Here is a 15,725-nt window from a genome sequence, read left to right as displayed (position 1 = left end):
TGCTCAGATTTGACAGTGTTGGGTATTGGCCCTCTTTCAAAACATTAAGGGTTACTCTTGGTCCTAAGTTGAGTAAAATCAGAGGCCACTTAATTCATAAATGAGGGGGTTAGATTGAATGGTTGCGGGTGGATTGTAGCTCTGTGACTTCTTTTAAGTTCTGTGACCATTTATTCCTCATTCCCGTTAGTCCAGTACAAAAGTAATAAACTTAAATGTAGGTTAATAATGAACTCAATGTATTGCATGTTAAATTTTGGAACTTTTTTTTTTAAGGGAAAGAAGAAATGTACACTTATTGGGAAAGGGCAAGCTTTTTAAGAAAAACCGTGGCATTTAAGTTGAAATCAGTAAGAACATAGTCCCCATGAAGGAAAATTAAAGGCAAAATATTTGCACAGACATTTACTAGTGTAAAGATAAATCGTATCAAGTGAAGAGGTTGGAGGGAGACCAATAGCTGGTGTTCAGGGGGTGTTGATATTTGACCATGAACCTACAGCTTACTTGTGACCTGACCTCATTCACTGGTAAAGCTGGGTGTAAGTCAAAGGACTGAAGGGGAGACAGAGAAAGATTTATTCTTATTGGGGCAGTTGATGTCACAGATTAGTTTTGTTGGGACAGATTGTTACCATCTCTTATAGATAGGTCTTTGAGAAAAGAAAGTCTTGAATATAGACAGGTAACAGGATAAATTTGAGACTAAATTGTTTATAACAATTGATGAGATGTGTAAGTTGAGGAAAATATATTGAAATTGATTATAAATGCATTTTTTGAGAAACTTTGAGAATAGATGTCAATGTTATTAATTTTTTTTATGGTGCAACAGTTCTAGTGTCATGTAGCATTTTAATACTCTATATAGAAAAGAGAAAGCTAGCTTTTATTTTCCTTGTAATTCTCATTTGGTAACAATTTATAGTACTATATAGGCTGGCCTTTAAATCTTCAGATTAAGTAGTTCGAACATGACTTTTATTTTGGCATACTTTTGTTTGCCATTTGTGGTATACCTTATCCAGGCTCCATTCAGCTGGATAGTACTGCTTCCAGGGCCTTCTTTGAGAAGTGATCCGTAGGCCAGCTTGTGTGGGATGGCCTCTCATCTATCAAGGAGTATAACTTTTGGGCATTGTAATTTTTGTGTTAAGTGTTGATGTTTCTATAATCAGAACTTACCTCACCTTCTTGAACAATGCAGGGAACTGAGATTAGCAATAACATTCAAAAATGTTTTCTTTGCAGAAACAAATCATAGTGGACCCCTTGAGCTTCAGTGAGGAGCGCTTTAGACCTTCCCTGGAGGAGCGCCTGGAAAGCATCATTAGTGGGGCCGCCCTGATGGCTGACTCATCGTGCACTCGTGATGACAGGCGTGAGAGAATTGTGGCTGAGTGTAATGCTGTCCGCCAGGCTTTGCAGGACCTGCTCTCAGAGTACATGGGCAATGTGAGTTACCAGAACTTCATTTTTGAAATAAGAAAAGTTTTCCATAGTAAATGTTGAATCTGAGATTTTTTTAAATATAAATGGCAGGTATGTTCTTGACTCCTAGACTCTTTTGGGTGAGGCAAAATTTTCGAGGGATGCATGAATAGTTTTCTTTTTTTAAAAAACGATTTTATGTATTTATTTTTAGAGAGAAGAAAAGGGAGGGAGAAAGAGAGGGAGAGAAACACCAATGTGTGGTTGCCTCTCACATGTTCCCCACTGGGGACCTGGCCCGCAGCCCAGGTGGTGAACACAGCCCCACGCTCAGTCCACTGAGCTGCACCAGCCAGGGCCATAAATGGTTTTCTATGTGCCCCTTTCCTCCTCAGCTTTTTATCTTGAAAAAATTTAAACTTACAAAAAATAATATTATGAGCACTCATCTATCCTTTATCTAGACTCACTGACACTTAATAAATGTGTGCATGTTTGTGTGTATAAATATATATGTCTATATACACAACCTTTTAAAAAATGAAACATTTGAAAGTGAATTGCAGACATTGTGTCTCTTCACAACTAAATATTCCAGCATCCATCTCCTAAGGATAATGACCTTCAATGCCCCTAAAATTCTATCATCACATCTAGGTGGCCAGTTAATTTTGAGCAAAACAAAATGCTGAAAAAATGTATGTATAGTTGGTGAATTTTTTTTCATGAACCATGTAGAATGGCAGGTAGTTGCCAAGTAGAGCTGTATTAGGCAAACTGAGTAGTGGTTTTGAATTTTTAAGATTTGGATTTAAAAACCAGTGCTGTGAAATTTGACACCTGACTTTTTTTTTTGCCACAGAAAATACTGGTTGATTTTTTCCCCCTGCATTGTTGATGCCTTTCTTTTTCCTTCCCTAATCCTTCTTCCACTTGAGTTATTTAATGCTAATTTAGGGTTACTGTAGTTTAAACCTTGTACCCAATGTTTTACTGTGGCAGAGAATAAATAAATGAAATAAAAATTAAATAAAATCATTTTAAAGGGAAGAGGAACACTACAAATTAGTTCTCACTAGTGATTCTTGCCTATTTAGTACTTTTCAGGAAAAGATCTTGGTACTTTCTAATTTGCTTATTTGCCATACATCATCTTTGTTTACTTATAGGCCTGAACAGGCCTATAAGTGAACAGATTATAGTAGTGAATCACAATGGAATTCCTAGGGTGAAGATGAATGCCTTCCTGTGTATTGTGAAATTAGTGAAGCATATTGAATTTTTTAAGTCACTGCCATGTTTTGATCATGTGCAGTCTACCACAGAAAAATGAGATTAGACGTTTAAATCAAATGGAAATGATTGATAAGTCAAATGGTTGATAAGTCACAGTGAAAATGTAGGACCCATTTAAAAATCTGTATCTAAGCTAGAAAATCAGAAAACATGAAAAAACCATAATTCAAAGACAGGCTTACGATGGTGGAGATTTACAAAGGACTCATGGTACATATGTGGGTCACTTGTCAGCTGTATCATGTAGTGCTGAAGTGGTGCAGAAGTGTCTGATGCAGTTATGATTATGAAGCCACTTTAAAAACAGCCTTTGGTGGCAGAGAGTATGTGGTAAATCTGTTCTCATTGCTCCAGTGTATAAGATATCCCTTGAGCCTTGAGGTTGGTCAGATTTCAGGCCAGTCATTCTGGTCATGACCACACTTCTGGTTTCTCTGTAGAGTATCAGGCAGATAGTTCTTTATTTGGGCATGGATGTAAGTAAAGGTGGGAAACACTCATTTATACTGAAGACATGGAGACCATAACAGCACACTTACATAACATTTTATTATGTAAGTGAAAACTAGAACAATGATTGATGCTTGACTTATGGTGGGGGTTTTGAAAAAAGTGATCTTGACTCAGAAATACATTTTAGAAGATGTCTCTGGGAATGTTTCTCCTAAAGATAAAAATACTTAATTTCCTTGTGTTAACTCATGTAGCAGTGAGCAGGCTAGGTTCTGTCAAAAGTGATGGAGTAAGGAAAAGGGGGAGGGCAATGAAACACCTGAAAAGTTAGAACAGTGAGAGGGTCTGCAAGAAGAAGAAGCAACTGCGGATATATTGCATTTTTGCTTATTTAGTAAGCATTCAAAAGCATTGAGACCCTCTAATGACAATCAGAACTTAACTGGTAGTGTGTGCCTGTCACTCAGTTCATAACTGAGTATGTGTCACATGCAAAGTAGTATGCTGAGCGCTGTATAAAGGAGGAATGGGACACTGGTTCCTCTTTTCTGGAACAGACTTGGCCTGTACAGGGCATTTATTGGGAATGCTATCCTAGGTACTGCTAAAATTGCAAGGGGGATGAGAGTATTTCTAGCTGAGAAACCCAAGAGGACTTTATGGAGGATTTATTTTATATTCTTTAGATTGAGCTCTACCTTGACTTTTAAAAGATGGTTCAGTTTAAGTTTGGATTATTTCTTTTGAAAAATATTAGGCAAATAATTATGATATGTAGAGAATTGAGACAATCTGGATTAACTAAAACTGCCACATGGAACTTTGTAAACAGAGTATGGTAAAGTCCAGAAGAACCCATATATTTTTACTTTTTTCATATCCTGGATTCTCCCAGTAATGTCATTTTTTATAGATACATATTCTCAAAATCTTTCTCTTGAGTCTGTTTCCCTTATTCTGTGTTGCCACTTATCTAGGTACATTGGTTTTTACCTCTAAGGCTGTGGTTCTTAACTTTGGATGCACGTTAGAAACCCTGGCGAACTTTCAGAAATCCTGATGTTTAGGTTGTCCCCCAGTTAACTCAAAAATCACTGCATCAAAGCCTAGGTATCAGTGTTTTTATTTTTATTTTTATTTATTTTTTATTATTATTTTTTAATTGATTATGCTGTTACAGTTGTTCTATTCCCCCCTTCATTCCCCTCCACCCTACCCCCCCATCCCCACAATTACCCCCCTTTAGTTTATGACCATGTGTCTCAAGTCCTTTAGATTCTATATTTCCCATGCTATTCTTGCCCCCCCCCTTCTATTTTCTATCTACTGTCTATGCTACTTATTTTCTGTACCTTCTCCCCCCTTCTCCTCCTCCCACTCCCCTGTTGCTAACCCTCCTTGAGATCTTCATTTCTATGTTTCCACTCCTGATCTAGCTGTCCTTTTAGTTTGCTTTCGTTTTAGGTGTGGTTGTTAATAACTGTGAGTTTGTTGTCTTTTCACTGTTCATGTTTCTTTAACTTCTTTTTCTTAGATAAGTCCCTTTAACATTGCATATAATAAGGGCTTGGTGATGATGAACTCCTTGAATTAGATCTTATCTGAGAAGCACCTTATCTGTCCTTCCATTCTAAATGAAAGTTTTGCTGGATAGAGCAATCTTGGTTGTAGGTCTTTGGATTTCATGACTTGGAATACCTCTTTCCAGCCCCTTCTTGCCTGTAAGGTCTCTTTTGAGAAATCTGCTGACAGTCTGATGGGGACTCCTTTGTAGGTGACTGTCCCCTTAGCTCTTGCTGCTTCTAGGATTCTCTCCTTCATTTTAATCTTGGCTAATGTAATTATGATGTGCCTTGGTGTGTTCCTTCTTGGGTCCAACTTCTTTGGGACTCTCTGAGCTTCCTGGATTTCCCGGATGTCTATTTCCTTTGCCAGATTGGGGAAGTTCTCCTTCATTATTTGTTCAAATAAGTTTTCCAGTGGTGGCTGTTCCTTTTCCCCTTCTGGTAGCCCTATAATTCAGATGTTGGAGCGTTTAAAGATGTCCTGGAGGTTCCTAAGACTCTCCTCATTTCTTTGAATTCTTGCTTCCTGACTCTTTTCTGTTTGGCCATTATTTGCTTTCTTCTGGTCCACTCCATTGATTTGAGTCCCAGTTTCCTTTTCATTGCTATTGGTGCCCTGTGCAATTCCATTCATTTCAATTAGTTTCGCCTTCATATGTTTGTCTAATTTGTGGCTATAATCAACCAGTTCTGTGAGGATCCTGATGACCAGTGCTTTAAACTGTGCGTCTGAGAGTTTTGCTATTTCTTCATCGCTTAGGTCTATGGGCTCAGGGACTTTGAGAACTTGTGCCATTTTTGGTCTGTTCTGGCCCTTTAAGTGTGAGAAGCGGCGCCTTGGACTCCCAGGTCGCTGGTTTGTGACGCTGTATGTGGGGGCGTGGTCAGAGTGGGAATGGCGGCGCCCTCTACTGCTGCTTGCCGCCGGGACGCCGGGCCTGTCCAACCGCCCACTCCCTCGCCTGTCCGCTCGCGCACAAATAGGCGACCACAGTCAACACGCATCACCGCTTCCCCGCTGTCTCCTCCGAGGTCGCTCGCCTGGTCACTCGCTCGGTCGCTCACTAGGTCCAACCCTGTGCCTGGATTCCGCGTCTGGATTCTGCACCTGAGCCCGTCTGACTGTGTCCTCCTGTGCAACCCCGCTCCACCAGCCACTGGTTTTGCCCCTTACTGGTCAGGCTGAAGAATTTGTTGTTAACGGACTTCCAAAAAGTTCAATTTTCCGTGTTCTGGCTGTGATTTCTGTTGCTAATATTTAGTTGTCCCTGAACTTGGTTGTGTGAGAAGGCACGGCACATCCACCTATACCTCCATCTTGGCGGAAGTCCAGAAGAGTTTTAGAGTGTACAGCTCTCTCAGTTGTTGACACGCGTCAGCCGCGCCTCAATCTCACGTGTGAATTCCCGGGTGTTAGGCTCCAGTCCCTGGAGTCTCCGGAGTTGCCCGCAGTTTTCCTAGAAAGCTACGGATCAGACTATAGAGGGTGCGGGCCAGAGTACAGCCAATTCTCTCCAGCGCCGGTGCTCTTCCTGGAAGCTCGACCCCTCCCGGGGCCCAGGTAAACCTGCGGCCCAACTCCTGCTTGCCCTTCTGCTGCGACGAACCCCCCACGATCATGGTATCAGTGTTTTTAAAAGTTCCCTAAGTGATTCCAGTGTGCAGTTAAGGTGATGAAACTGCTGTAGTGGTTTATTGCATTTGTTTTTTTCTGTTTCCACTGCTGTTGCTTTATTTCAGGCTCTATTCACTTTCTCTGTTTTTCAATCTGTTCAGGCTAGTCTGAGGCTAGTTTCCATGCCTTTGGTAGGACAGTGTTCATTATATTTTTGAAATTCCCTTCCCAACTGTTTAAACCTAACATGTTCTTCCTTCAAGGCCCATATTCCCTCTACCCCTTATCTCTTTGCTGAAGGCCATTTAAACTGTGCTGCTTGAAGTTTTACACCTGTTTACTTCTTTGAATTGTTATTTAATTGTATGTACTTTACATAACTTCTACAATTCAGTTTTAAGCAATTTAAAGATGGGAACTATTTTAAAAATATTCTTTCAGGGTGTATGTAGTATAATGCCAGAAGAGGTACTCAGTAAGTGTTTGCCTAATGAACTCATGCTGATTTGGGAAAATTCATAAAATGAACGTTTTTGGATAATCATAGTGCTAGGGATACAGTAACAAAGATTCTTGCTCTTTCTAGTTTACATTCGAGAAGGTTATGGGGGAGGAGGCCATGGATGGTTTGCCTCTATTTCCCGTAGATCTTTCAGTATACACATGACATTTGTAGAAAAAAATTAAACCAAATACTCTAAAATAAGTAGTGAGTAAAAGTGGTATTTTAGATCAGAATGAATTTAAATTTAATTCTGATGGCAGATGAAGGCCAAACTCCCTTTCAAAGGCTCCAAGGGCCAGGACTCTAGCAGCCTTAATGGTCCCTGCTTGAATTGCTGCTGTTTGAAGGGTTGCAGGGTATTCTTGGCTCTGTTGCTGACTTGCTTTAGGATTGGGGATATTACTGTTAAAAATAAGGCATTTGACCCCTACTTACTTAACATGGAAATGACTCAAATTATTTAGTAGATCTTTGTAGTTCCACAAATGACTTTTAAGTTTCCTTGAAATGAAATGTGGTTATTGTGGTAAAGTTTAATTTGTTCCTGCTCTATCAGCCTAAGGTTACTCTGCCCGTGAGGGTTTTGGAGAAAGAAAAATGGCTTGAATGGGTGTTGTAATCTTAAAAGGTTTAAAAGTAAATGACTTGAATTAAAAGGAAATGTAATTGAATTTGAAAAAAGTTATTGCCACTTTGTTTATTTTTTTATAATTGAAAGTCATACATGTGCATTAAAGTACTGAACCACCATTGCTATTAATATTTGGGATATGTATTTCCAGTTCTTTTTCCTTTCTTCTGTGTAGGTGTTTCTTAAATCTAAAATAGTTTGACTTTCTTAATGTTCTCTGCATATAAACAAAACATGTAAGTAGGGGTTCAAACTATTAGGTTAATGGGTTAAAACAGACTATTAGGTTAATGGATTAAAATTTTTGTTCTTAAATATGTAGCTGACTTTGGAGCACAGTTGTATGTTATAATGGTTCAAGTTATTTCAGTGCCAAAGAAAAACCTCCTTTTGAAGAGCCCTGTACTTTATACAGCAGAATTCTTTAACATTGTTCATTCTGCTGAGGAACATACTGATTCTTAATAACTTTCCTTTCTCCCTTTGCTAGGGTGTGTGTTGTGAGTTGTTCTGGCAGTAGTAGAATGTATGAGAACCAAGCACATCCATCTTCAACTCCTGACTCTTCAAAAACCAAATGAAAAAACCCCGCCCCTGCAAACCTCCCCCCCCCAAAAAAAAACACGCAAAATGAAAACACTTCACACAGTGTCTGAAACACAGAAGACCCTCAATCTTTGAAATGAATTTCATTTGGTTTTGGCTTGAGCAGCCTTTGTGGTTGCCTGTTAAGTGACTTGAGTTAGGAGCTTAGAATTGATAAGAAGCTCATGCTTTGGGCTTGAGTAGCTCTAGCTCTTTGCGATCCAGCATAGTCGCCAGTATCTGTATGTGGCTGTGGAGCACTTGACATTTGAGTAGTCTGAATTGAGATGTGCTGTAAGTACAAACTACACAACAGACTTCAAAGATTTAGTACATGGAAAAGGGTATAAAATACCTGATGTCTCATTCGTAGTATTTTGGATATATTGTGTTAAATAATAAATTTACCATTAAAAAACTTATGGCTACTAGAAAAATTTAAATTATCTATGTAGTTTATTTTTCTTGCATGTGTTATGTTTCTCTTGGATAGTTCTGACTACTGGGTAACCAACCAGCTAAGGGGAGTAGATAGGAGTTTAACATCAACTTCTTTATTGATTGTCCAGAATGGTACAGTTATCTATACATATAGGTATCATAGCTTATATTTTTTATAGCTGAAACTATAGTTTTAGGCAGAAGAAAATTTGTACAACTTAGTACCTGGTGAGGATGGTGCTACTTAAGGATACATGTTATCTTTGTTCTTGTCCCGAACAATGGATGCAATGGTTGTAGAATCCTGGAAGAGGAATTCGGAAACTAGACATTTTTTGTATTGGACTGGTTATGTATTTGAGGGGGTTCATTATGTTAGTATATCAAGTATAATATTTTTATTTGATTTGGATAATAGTTTGACATGGAATGTATAAATAGGGTGCAGTTAATGTTCACTTTCAAAGATATATTGTTATTGTAGTGAAGGGAAGCACTTCATTTAGATGCTAATCTCTTCTCAGTTTTGCAAATGACTTCCTGGAATCACTTTAGCATAGCCAGAATTTCCCAGCCTTTGAAGGACTCAGGGAAGATCTTGCTCTACTGCATTATTTTATGGCTGGATTTTCTTATTTTCAAAATTAGAAAAGCTTAATATTTTTTTCTGATCACAGACTACGTTTATTACATATCACTTGTAATCCTACTACCTATTTTTGGTGTATAGCATTCCAGACATTATTCTGGGTGCATGCACACACACACACTCACACCCTTTTCTTACTGTTTCTTTTTTTTTAAACATTAAAAATAAGGATAATTTGTGTCATTATACTGTGTATCATATGGTAGCCATTGTGATAAGAGACATACATTATTGCTTATTTTACTCTGATAATAACATTTACTGAATTATTTGCTTGAAAATACACATACATACAGCTGACATTTGAACTCAGTTCTGTGACCTGAAAGTCTGAGCTGTTAATACTATTGTCATTGCACATCTTTGCAAGTTAGCAAATACAGTTTTAAGTCATCATCTTTAATGGCTGGTGGCATTTTCCACTGTAGAACTTTATAAATGTTCTGAAATCAAATGCTCCTTACTAAATAAAATAGAACTATGTCCAGTATAGCTGCTTGAAGTGAGCAGAACAAGAAAGCTTTTTAGCATATCCTTTTATTCTAGACTCTGGTATTAACTCTACTGTCATAGGTGTTTCAGTTGGCTCTGTGATGTGCAACTACAGGGGCTGGGTTTTGTTATATGTTATGCTCTGATTTCTGTCTTTGTTTGAACCCAGGGGTTTACTACAGTAGACATTCACCTGTATTGCTAGTCCATAGTTCTGTAGCTTTGTATGCCTACTATTTTATTGAGTATTAGTATAAGCTTTTCTGTGAGTTGCCTAGCATATTTGGGAGAATTTAGATGTAAATAGATGTTGCATTGAATGCAAAATTTGAGTGTATGTAGGACTTGCTTCTCTGGACAGAACAGCATTTATTTAATTGGAATTCCTTATTTGTTGAAAATTAATGTGTGACTTCTTGTATGGATGAGATGTTTAAAAGAGCTTCTTAACTCTGAGGAAGACATCTCAGCCTAGTTATATTTTGTATTGCTTTCTAAGAGGTTTGAGGTACTTCCTATGTATATTACTCTGGCATTATGATTGCAGTATTTAGTAGCCAAATTTTTAACCTTTTATATGCAAACAGGTGCATGTTTATATATTACATGAAATAGTACTGGTCTAATGGAGCAATAATGGAGTCGTCTCTTGAAATCAGAATGATGCAGACATGGAATCCTGCCCAGGTTCATGCTGCAGATGGATAGGGTTTTATCCTCCACAAGATTGCTTAGACTTTCCTTGTGTTGTCAGCAGTGAGAATGACACCAGGTGTTAGAACAGTGGAGACAGACCGGACCTTGGTTCAGTAACATTGGTGCTTGAGTTCTGGCTAAGAAAGAATTCAGAACCAAGACTCAAACTATAAGAGAAAGTTTATTTATAATGTCACAGAGGTAGAAGAAGTGAGTGATGGAAGAAATGGGCTCAGGAAACGAGTTAACAGAGATAAAAGAAGGGCCCTTGGAGTTCACGAAGAAAAAGTATTAAGGTACTGTCCTGGGTGGGGGTAAAGAGAAGGACCAGAAAAGCGCAGGTGTACTTCCTAAAGGTGTGTCCATCCATGGTAGTGGTCTCCACTGATGGGTGGGCTCTAGGGCAAGGGATCATTAGCCAGTGCAGCTGGTCTTGGGGGTCAGCCATGGCATTGCTTTTCTGGTTTTGCTGCTTTTCTGGGTCTGGAGTGAAATGTAACTGTGAGCTAGATATATTTGGTGTAGGTTAGAACCTCATTGTCCTGGGGGCTTAATGCTGAAGGACAATTCTCCATCCCCCTTCCTTGTTCCTGCATTAAGGGAGTCTAACCCACCTGACTAGTGACATGCCAGAGGAAGAAAGGTCAGGGGAGAGTCTGAGCTGCATGACCAGTGAGCAATATGTTAGGAGAGGAAAGTTTACCCTGCAGGTGAGGTCCTCGTTTTCCCAATTTTTCCCATTGCTAGGGACTCTGGGGCTTTCTTGTCTAGCTGACCTGCAGTTCAGTACCTAAGCTATTGTCCTTGCTCTGCTTTTGTCTGTCTGCCTACCACACTTGGTAATACTTTCTGCTTTTTAGATGTCTGGCAGGCTTGAAAAGATTTCATATATAGAAAATGTTTTTGGGTTAAAAGAGTAACCTCCAAATATATCAGAATATTAGTAATTGTCACTAGGTGATGGGATGATAGGCAATATAAATTTTCTTCTATATTTTTCCCCTACATCTTTGACATTTTCTTATGGCCATAATTGCATGTTTCAAAATAGAGTAGATCCCTTAGTTTTATGTGTCTTGGATTTTTAGGGTTTGTTTATAATCATATGCTATATTTATTTCTAAAGCATTTTAATAGGGAAACTTGAGAATATTTCACCCTATGCCTTGATTTCATTTTTGAAGTAAGGATTCATTTAATACTAGTTTGTCTGAAGTGGTGAGTTGTGTTTTCTTTTGTTTGTTTACTGTAGTATACATCTAACAAGTCAAAACTGAGTCACTAATCTTTGTGCAATAGCATTTGTTATTTATTTGTTTGTTGTTAATTAATTTATTTTTTAAAACCTCTTCTGAGAATGCTTTTCTTTTTTTAATCCTTACCCGAGGATATTTTTTAATTGATTTTTAGAGACAGAAACATCAATATGAGAGAGAAACATTGGTCTTTCGCCTCTGTACATGCCCTGACTGGATTGAACCCACAACCTAGGCATGTGCCCTGACCTGGGGTCAGACCTACAACCTTTTTGGTGTTTGGGACAACTAACCAACCACTTGACCTACCTGGCCAGGGTTGTATTAGCCTTTCTTGAACTATTATATATCAGAGTGATTTTTTTTGACCACAGAATTATAGAATTGTAAAGTTCAGAATTTGGAAGTGACATTAGTTGTCATCTAGTGCAGAGGTTGACAAATTATAGTGTTTAGGTCAAGTCTTGCTGCCACCTATTTTTGTAAATAAAAATTTTTGGGAACACATCCATGCCCATTTGTTTACTTGTTATATGTGTCTGCTTTCCCACCAACGGCATAGTTGAGTATTTGTGACAGAGACAGAATGGCTCCCAAAGCCTGAAATATTTACTATCTGGTCCTATTCAGAAGTTTGTGAAGCCTTAATCTAGTCCAGCCAACAAGTCTTTTTAAAGGTTTTAAATGACAAATTCAGTGTCTTTAATGGATATAAGATTGTTTAGGTTATCTATTTCTTCTTGGATAGAGTTTGGAAGTTTGTACCTTTTATTAAGTAAGTGGTCTATTTTATACAATGAGTCAAATACTGTATACAAAGAATTTTTTATATCATTCTCTTTTTTAATGTTTGTGGGGTGTCTGTAGCCATATTCTCTAATTCATTCCTAATGTTGGTAATCTATATCTGCTCTCTTTTTGTCAATCTGGCTGCAGGAGTAACATTGATACCTCTCTTTTGTAAGAACCAGATTTTGGTTTCATTGGTTTTTCTCTATTATTTCCAATTTCAGTGACTTCTGCTATTTTATTTTATTTTTGTTGTTTCCCTTGGGTTTATTTTGTTCTTTTCTAGTTTCTTAAGGTAGAAACTTAGGTTATTGGTTTGAGACCTTTCCTCTTTTTCGAATGTAAATATTTGGGGAGGATTTCCATATAAGTCCCGCTTTGTCTGCAACTATACATTTTGACATAATTTTTTTCACTTTTGTTCAAAATATATTTTGTAAAGAGTTTATTTATTTTTAGAGAAAGGGGAAGGGAGGGAGAAAGAGAAACACTGATTGTTGCCTCTCACAAGTACTCCCAATGGGGACCTGGCCCACAATCCAGGCATGTGCCCTGACTGGAATCAAACCTTTCAGTTTGTGAGATGATGCCCAACCCACTGAGTAACGGCTGTTTCAAATATTTTTAAGTTTTTATTAAGTCTTTCTCTTTGACTAGTGGATTATTTGGAAGTGTATTGTTTAATTTCCAAATATTTGGAGACTTTCTATGTTTCTGTTATGGATTTTTTAATTCAAATTCAGTATGGTCAGAGAACATACTTTGCATGATTTCATTCTTTAAATTGCTTATTGAGGTTTATATTATAATGAGTCAGATGCTGCCTTTGTGAATGTTCTGTCTGTCTGCACTTGCAAAAAAAATGTTCTTTGCTGTTGATTGACAGACTTTTTCTGTTTCTTATTATTGATTGATTTTCTTCTTGTTCTAAGTATTACTGAGAGAACTTACAGTCTTCAGGTACAATTATGGATCTGGCCTTTCTCATGTCCTTTCTGCCCAGGGTTTTTAGTTGCATTCAGTGGTGTAGCCAGGATGGAATGTGTTTACTTTACCTTAACTAGAACTGAGCTTTTTGATTTTTAGTTCAGAGCTACTGTAAGTGGTGCTCTTCACATATGGTACCATAGAAGGTGGACAATAAGCTGATGGTTCATAGAATAGGACTCATTAAAGCATGGTCAAGTAACCTCTCTGTGTTTATTCTGCTGTAAAATAGGCAATAATAGGTGCCCCTCTACCTGACTTTGTTAAAAGGTGCAGAGAACCACACAAACAAAGACCAGGTAAAATGACGAGGATGGAATAATGGTTAGGGGTTTTGTAGAAATACCAAATGCCATGAAACAAAAGAGCAGAAAATGTAGCCAGTAACAAGGTGGAAAGAGATCTGGATAGGCTGCTGTTCTCTCTCATGGCAGTTCTGTTTTCATTGTCTGCTCTGTTCCTTGTTCTGTGCCTGTAGCAAAGAACCAAAGATGTAGTCCCCATCACCAGTCCGCATGATCTTGTACTTCAAGTGTCTGATCACAGCTGATAGGTAGGGTCTTTTTTTTTCTCCTTACTTGAAGCAGGGGAGATAACATATTTGATGTGAACATAAAACTATAAAGTGCTGTGTATATATGCAAGTTGGTATTATTTTAGGAAATTATAATACAATTCTTTTTCCTCATTTATCCTTTTTGGCTCAAGGAATAGGCTTTACTTTTGCAAAGTTGTCATGTTGATGATAAGAAATTGACTCATTTAAAATAATGTAATTCTTTAAATGTAGCAAACTAGGTGTTTTGAGATGTTAACTCAACTTACAGTGCCCATATGTGATAAACCTGTAAAAGTAAAAGCTCATTGATCATAGCTTACCAAATATTTTATGTCTACTGATCTTTTAAAATTTTTTCTGATTAGGTGTTTTAGAGGACTTAAAGTGGTTAATAAGCACCTGTAAATTTGCCAAACTGTCCTTTCCAGAGTATAGCCCTCTCTGCTGGGACATTTACTCTTCTCTGAGTTCAGGCCTGCTCTCTTGAAAGTTACCTTGGTTTTCATATTTCTTAGTCATAATATAAAAATAGAAGAGTGAAAGTCTGTGAAATGTGATGTTTTTCTTCTCTGAGTGAATGTCCTTATTCTTTCTGTTTATTTAGGGGCCGAATCTGTGTTCACATCTGATGACCGCTAAGTCAGTACTTGACAGTCACTAATAGCTCGTGTATTTTAAAGTGGAATAGTTAGTTGCTACTTAGAACCAAAGACTGCTGAGAACTCACTTTTGTTTGGTTATTCTATACAAGTGTTATTAGGATTTTTTCATAACGTCATGATTTGGAGACATACTATAAGGAAGGTATTTCCTTTCAGTTGCTTTATGCTGAAATAACATCTGGACAGTAAATTATCTTACAAGTATTATTTCCAGATGTTGAAATGATTGTCTTCCTGTTCTGGTTTTACTCCAGTTGCAGATATTCTAACTTTTGGTTTTGTAATTTGCAGTTTGTAATAGTGTACCAAATAGAATGCATGTTATTTCAAGACTCTTTGCTAATTATCCTTTAAATTAAACTGCAAAGCATACTTGTCCGAGTTACTTCTCCTTGCTATAGGAAGAATTACTGGTTTTGTAGATTCAAATGTGAAACTCATTTTCTAGGAATAAAAAAGCTTATGTTTTGGCTTGCCCTTGATGTTGTGTCTATATGAACATTATTATTCCCTAATGTAAAATAACTTGAAATATTTTATAAGAAAAATTATAAATATTTGATCAGTGACACCCAGTTATAAACTTTAAAGCTTATAATAATAAACACGCTCCTTGCTGGGAAGCAGAACATATTTGTTTATGTTACATTTAAGATTCTGTATTTTTGCCCGGCTGGTGTAATTCAGTTGGTTGGGTGTCATACATTTCCGGTCAGGGCACATGCCTGGGTTGTGAGTTTGGTCCCAAGTCAGGGTGTGCGCAAGAGGTAGCCCACTGATGTTTCTCTCTCACATTGATGTTTCTCTCCCACGTTGATGTTTCTCTCCCTTTCTCTTTTTTAAAAGAGATTTTATTGATTTATTTTTAGGGGAGAGGATAAGGGAGGGAGAAAGAGAGGAAAACATCAGCATGTGGTTGCCTTTCGCATACCCCCTACTGGGGACCTGGCCTGCAATCTAGGCATGTGCCCTGCCTGGGAATCGACCTGGCGACATTTTGATTCCCAGGCCAGCATCAATCCACCGAGCCACACCAGCCAGGGTTCACTCTCTCTTTATTCCTCCCTTACCATCTGTAGACTCAATAAAAGGAAACAAAATATAAAATAAAAG

At 37.8% G+C, this 15,725-nt stretch overlaps 1 protein-coding gene across 2 annotated transcripts in view; it reads left to right on the top strand.

Annotated features, from left to right (window-relative positions):
• Nucleotides 1–15,725, top strand: part of CTNNA1 (catenin alpha 1) — a 221,686-nt gene that overhangs the window by 90,492 nt on the left and 115,469 nt on the right. For both annotated transcript variants that reach the window (XM_037147500.2, XM_037147501.2), the window contains exon 7: nt 1,252–1,455. In XM_037147500.2, the coding sequence (XP_037003395.1) occupies nt 1,252–1,455 (204 nt within the window). The remainder of the gene's footprint in view (nt 1–1,251; nt 1,456–15,725) is intronic.

This window comes from Artibeus jamaicensis, unplaced genomic scaffold (assembly GCF_021234435.1).
Source record: "Artibeus jamaicensis isolate MK-2021 breed Jamaican fruit bat unplaced genomic scaffold, CSHL_Jam_final contig_456, whole genome shotgun sequence".
Classification (NCBI taxonomy): domain Eukaryota; kingdom Metazoa; phylum Chordata; class Mammalia; order Chiroptera; family Phyllostomidae; genus Artibeus; species Artibeus jamaicensis.
The sequence above is the reverse complement of the archived record's forward strand: the minus strand, read 5'-3'. Positions and strand labels throughout refer to the sequence as shown.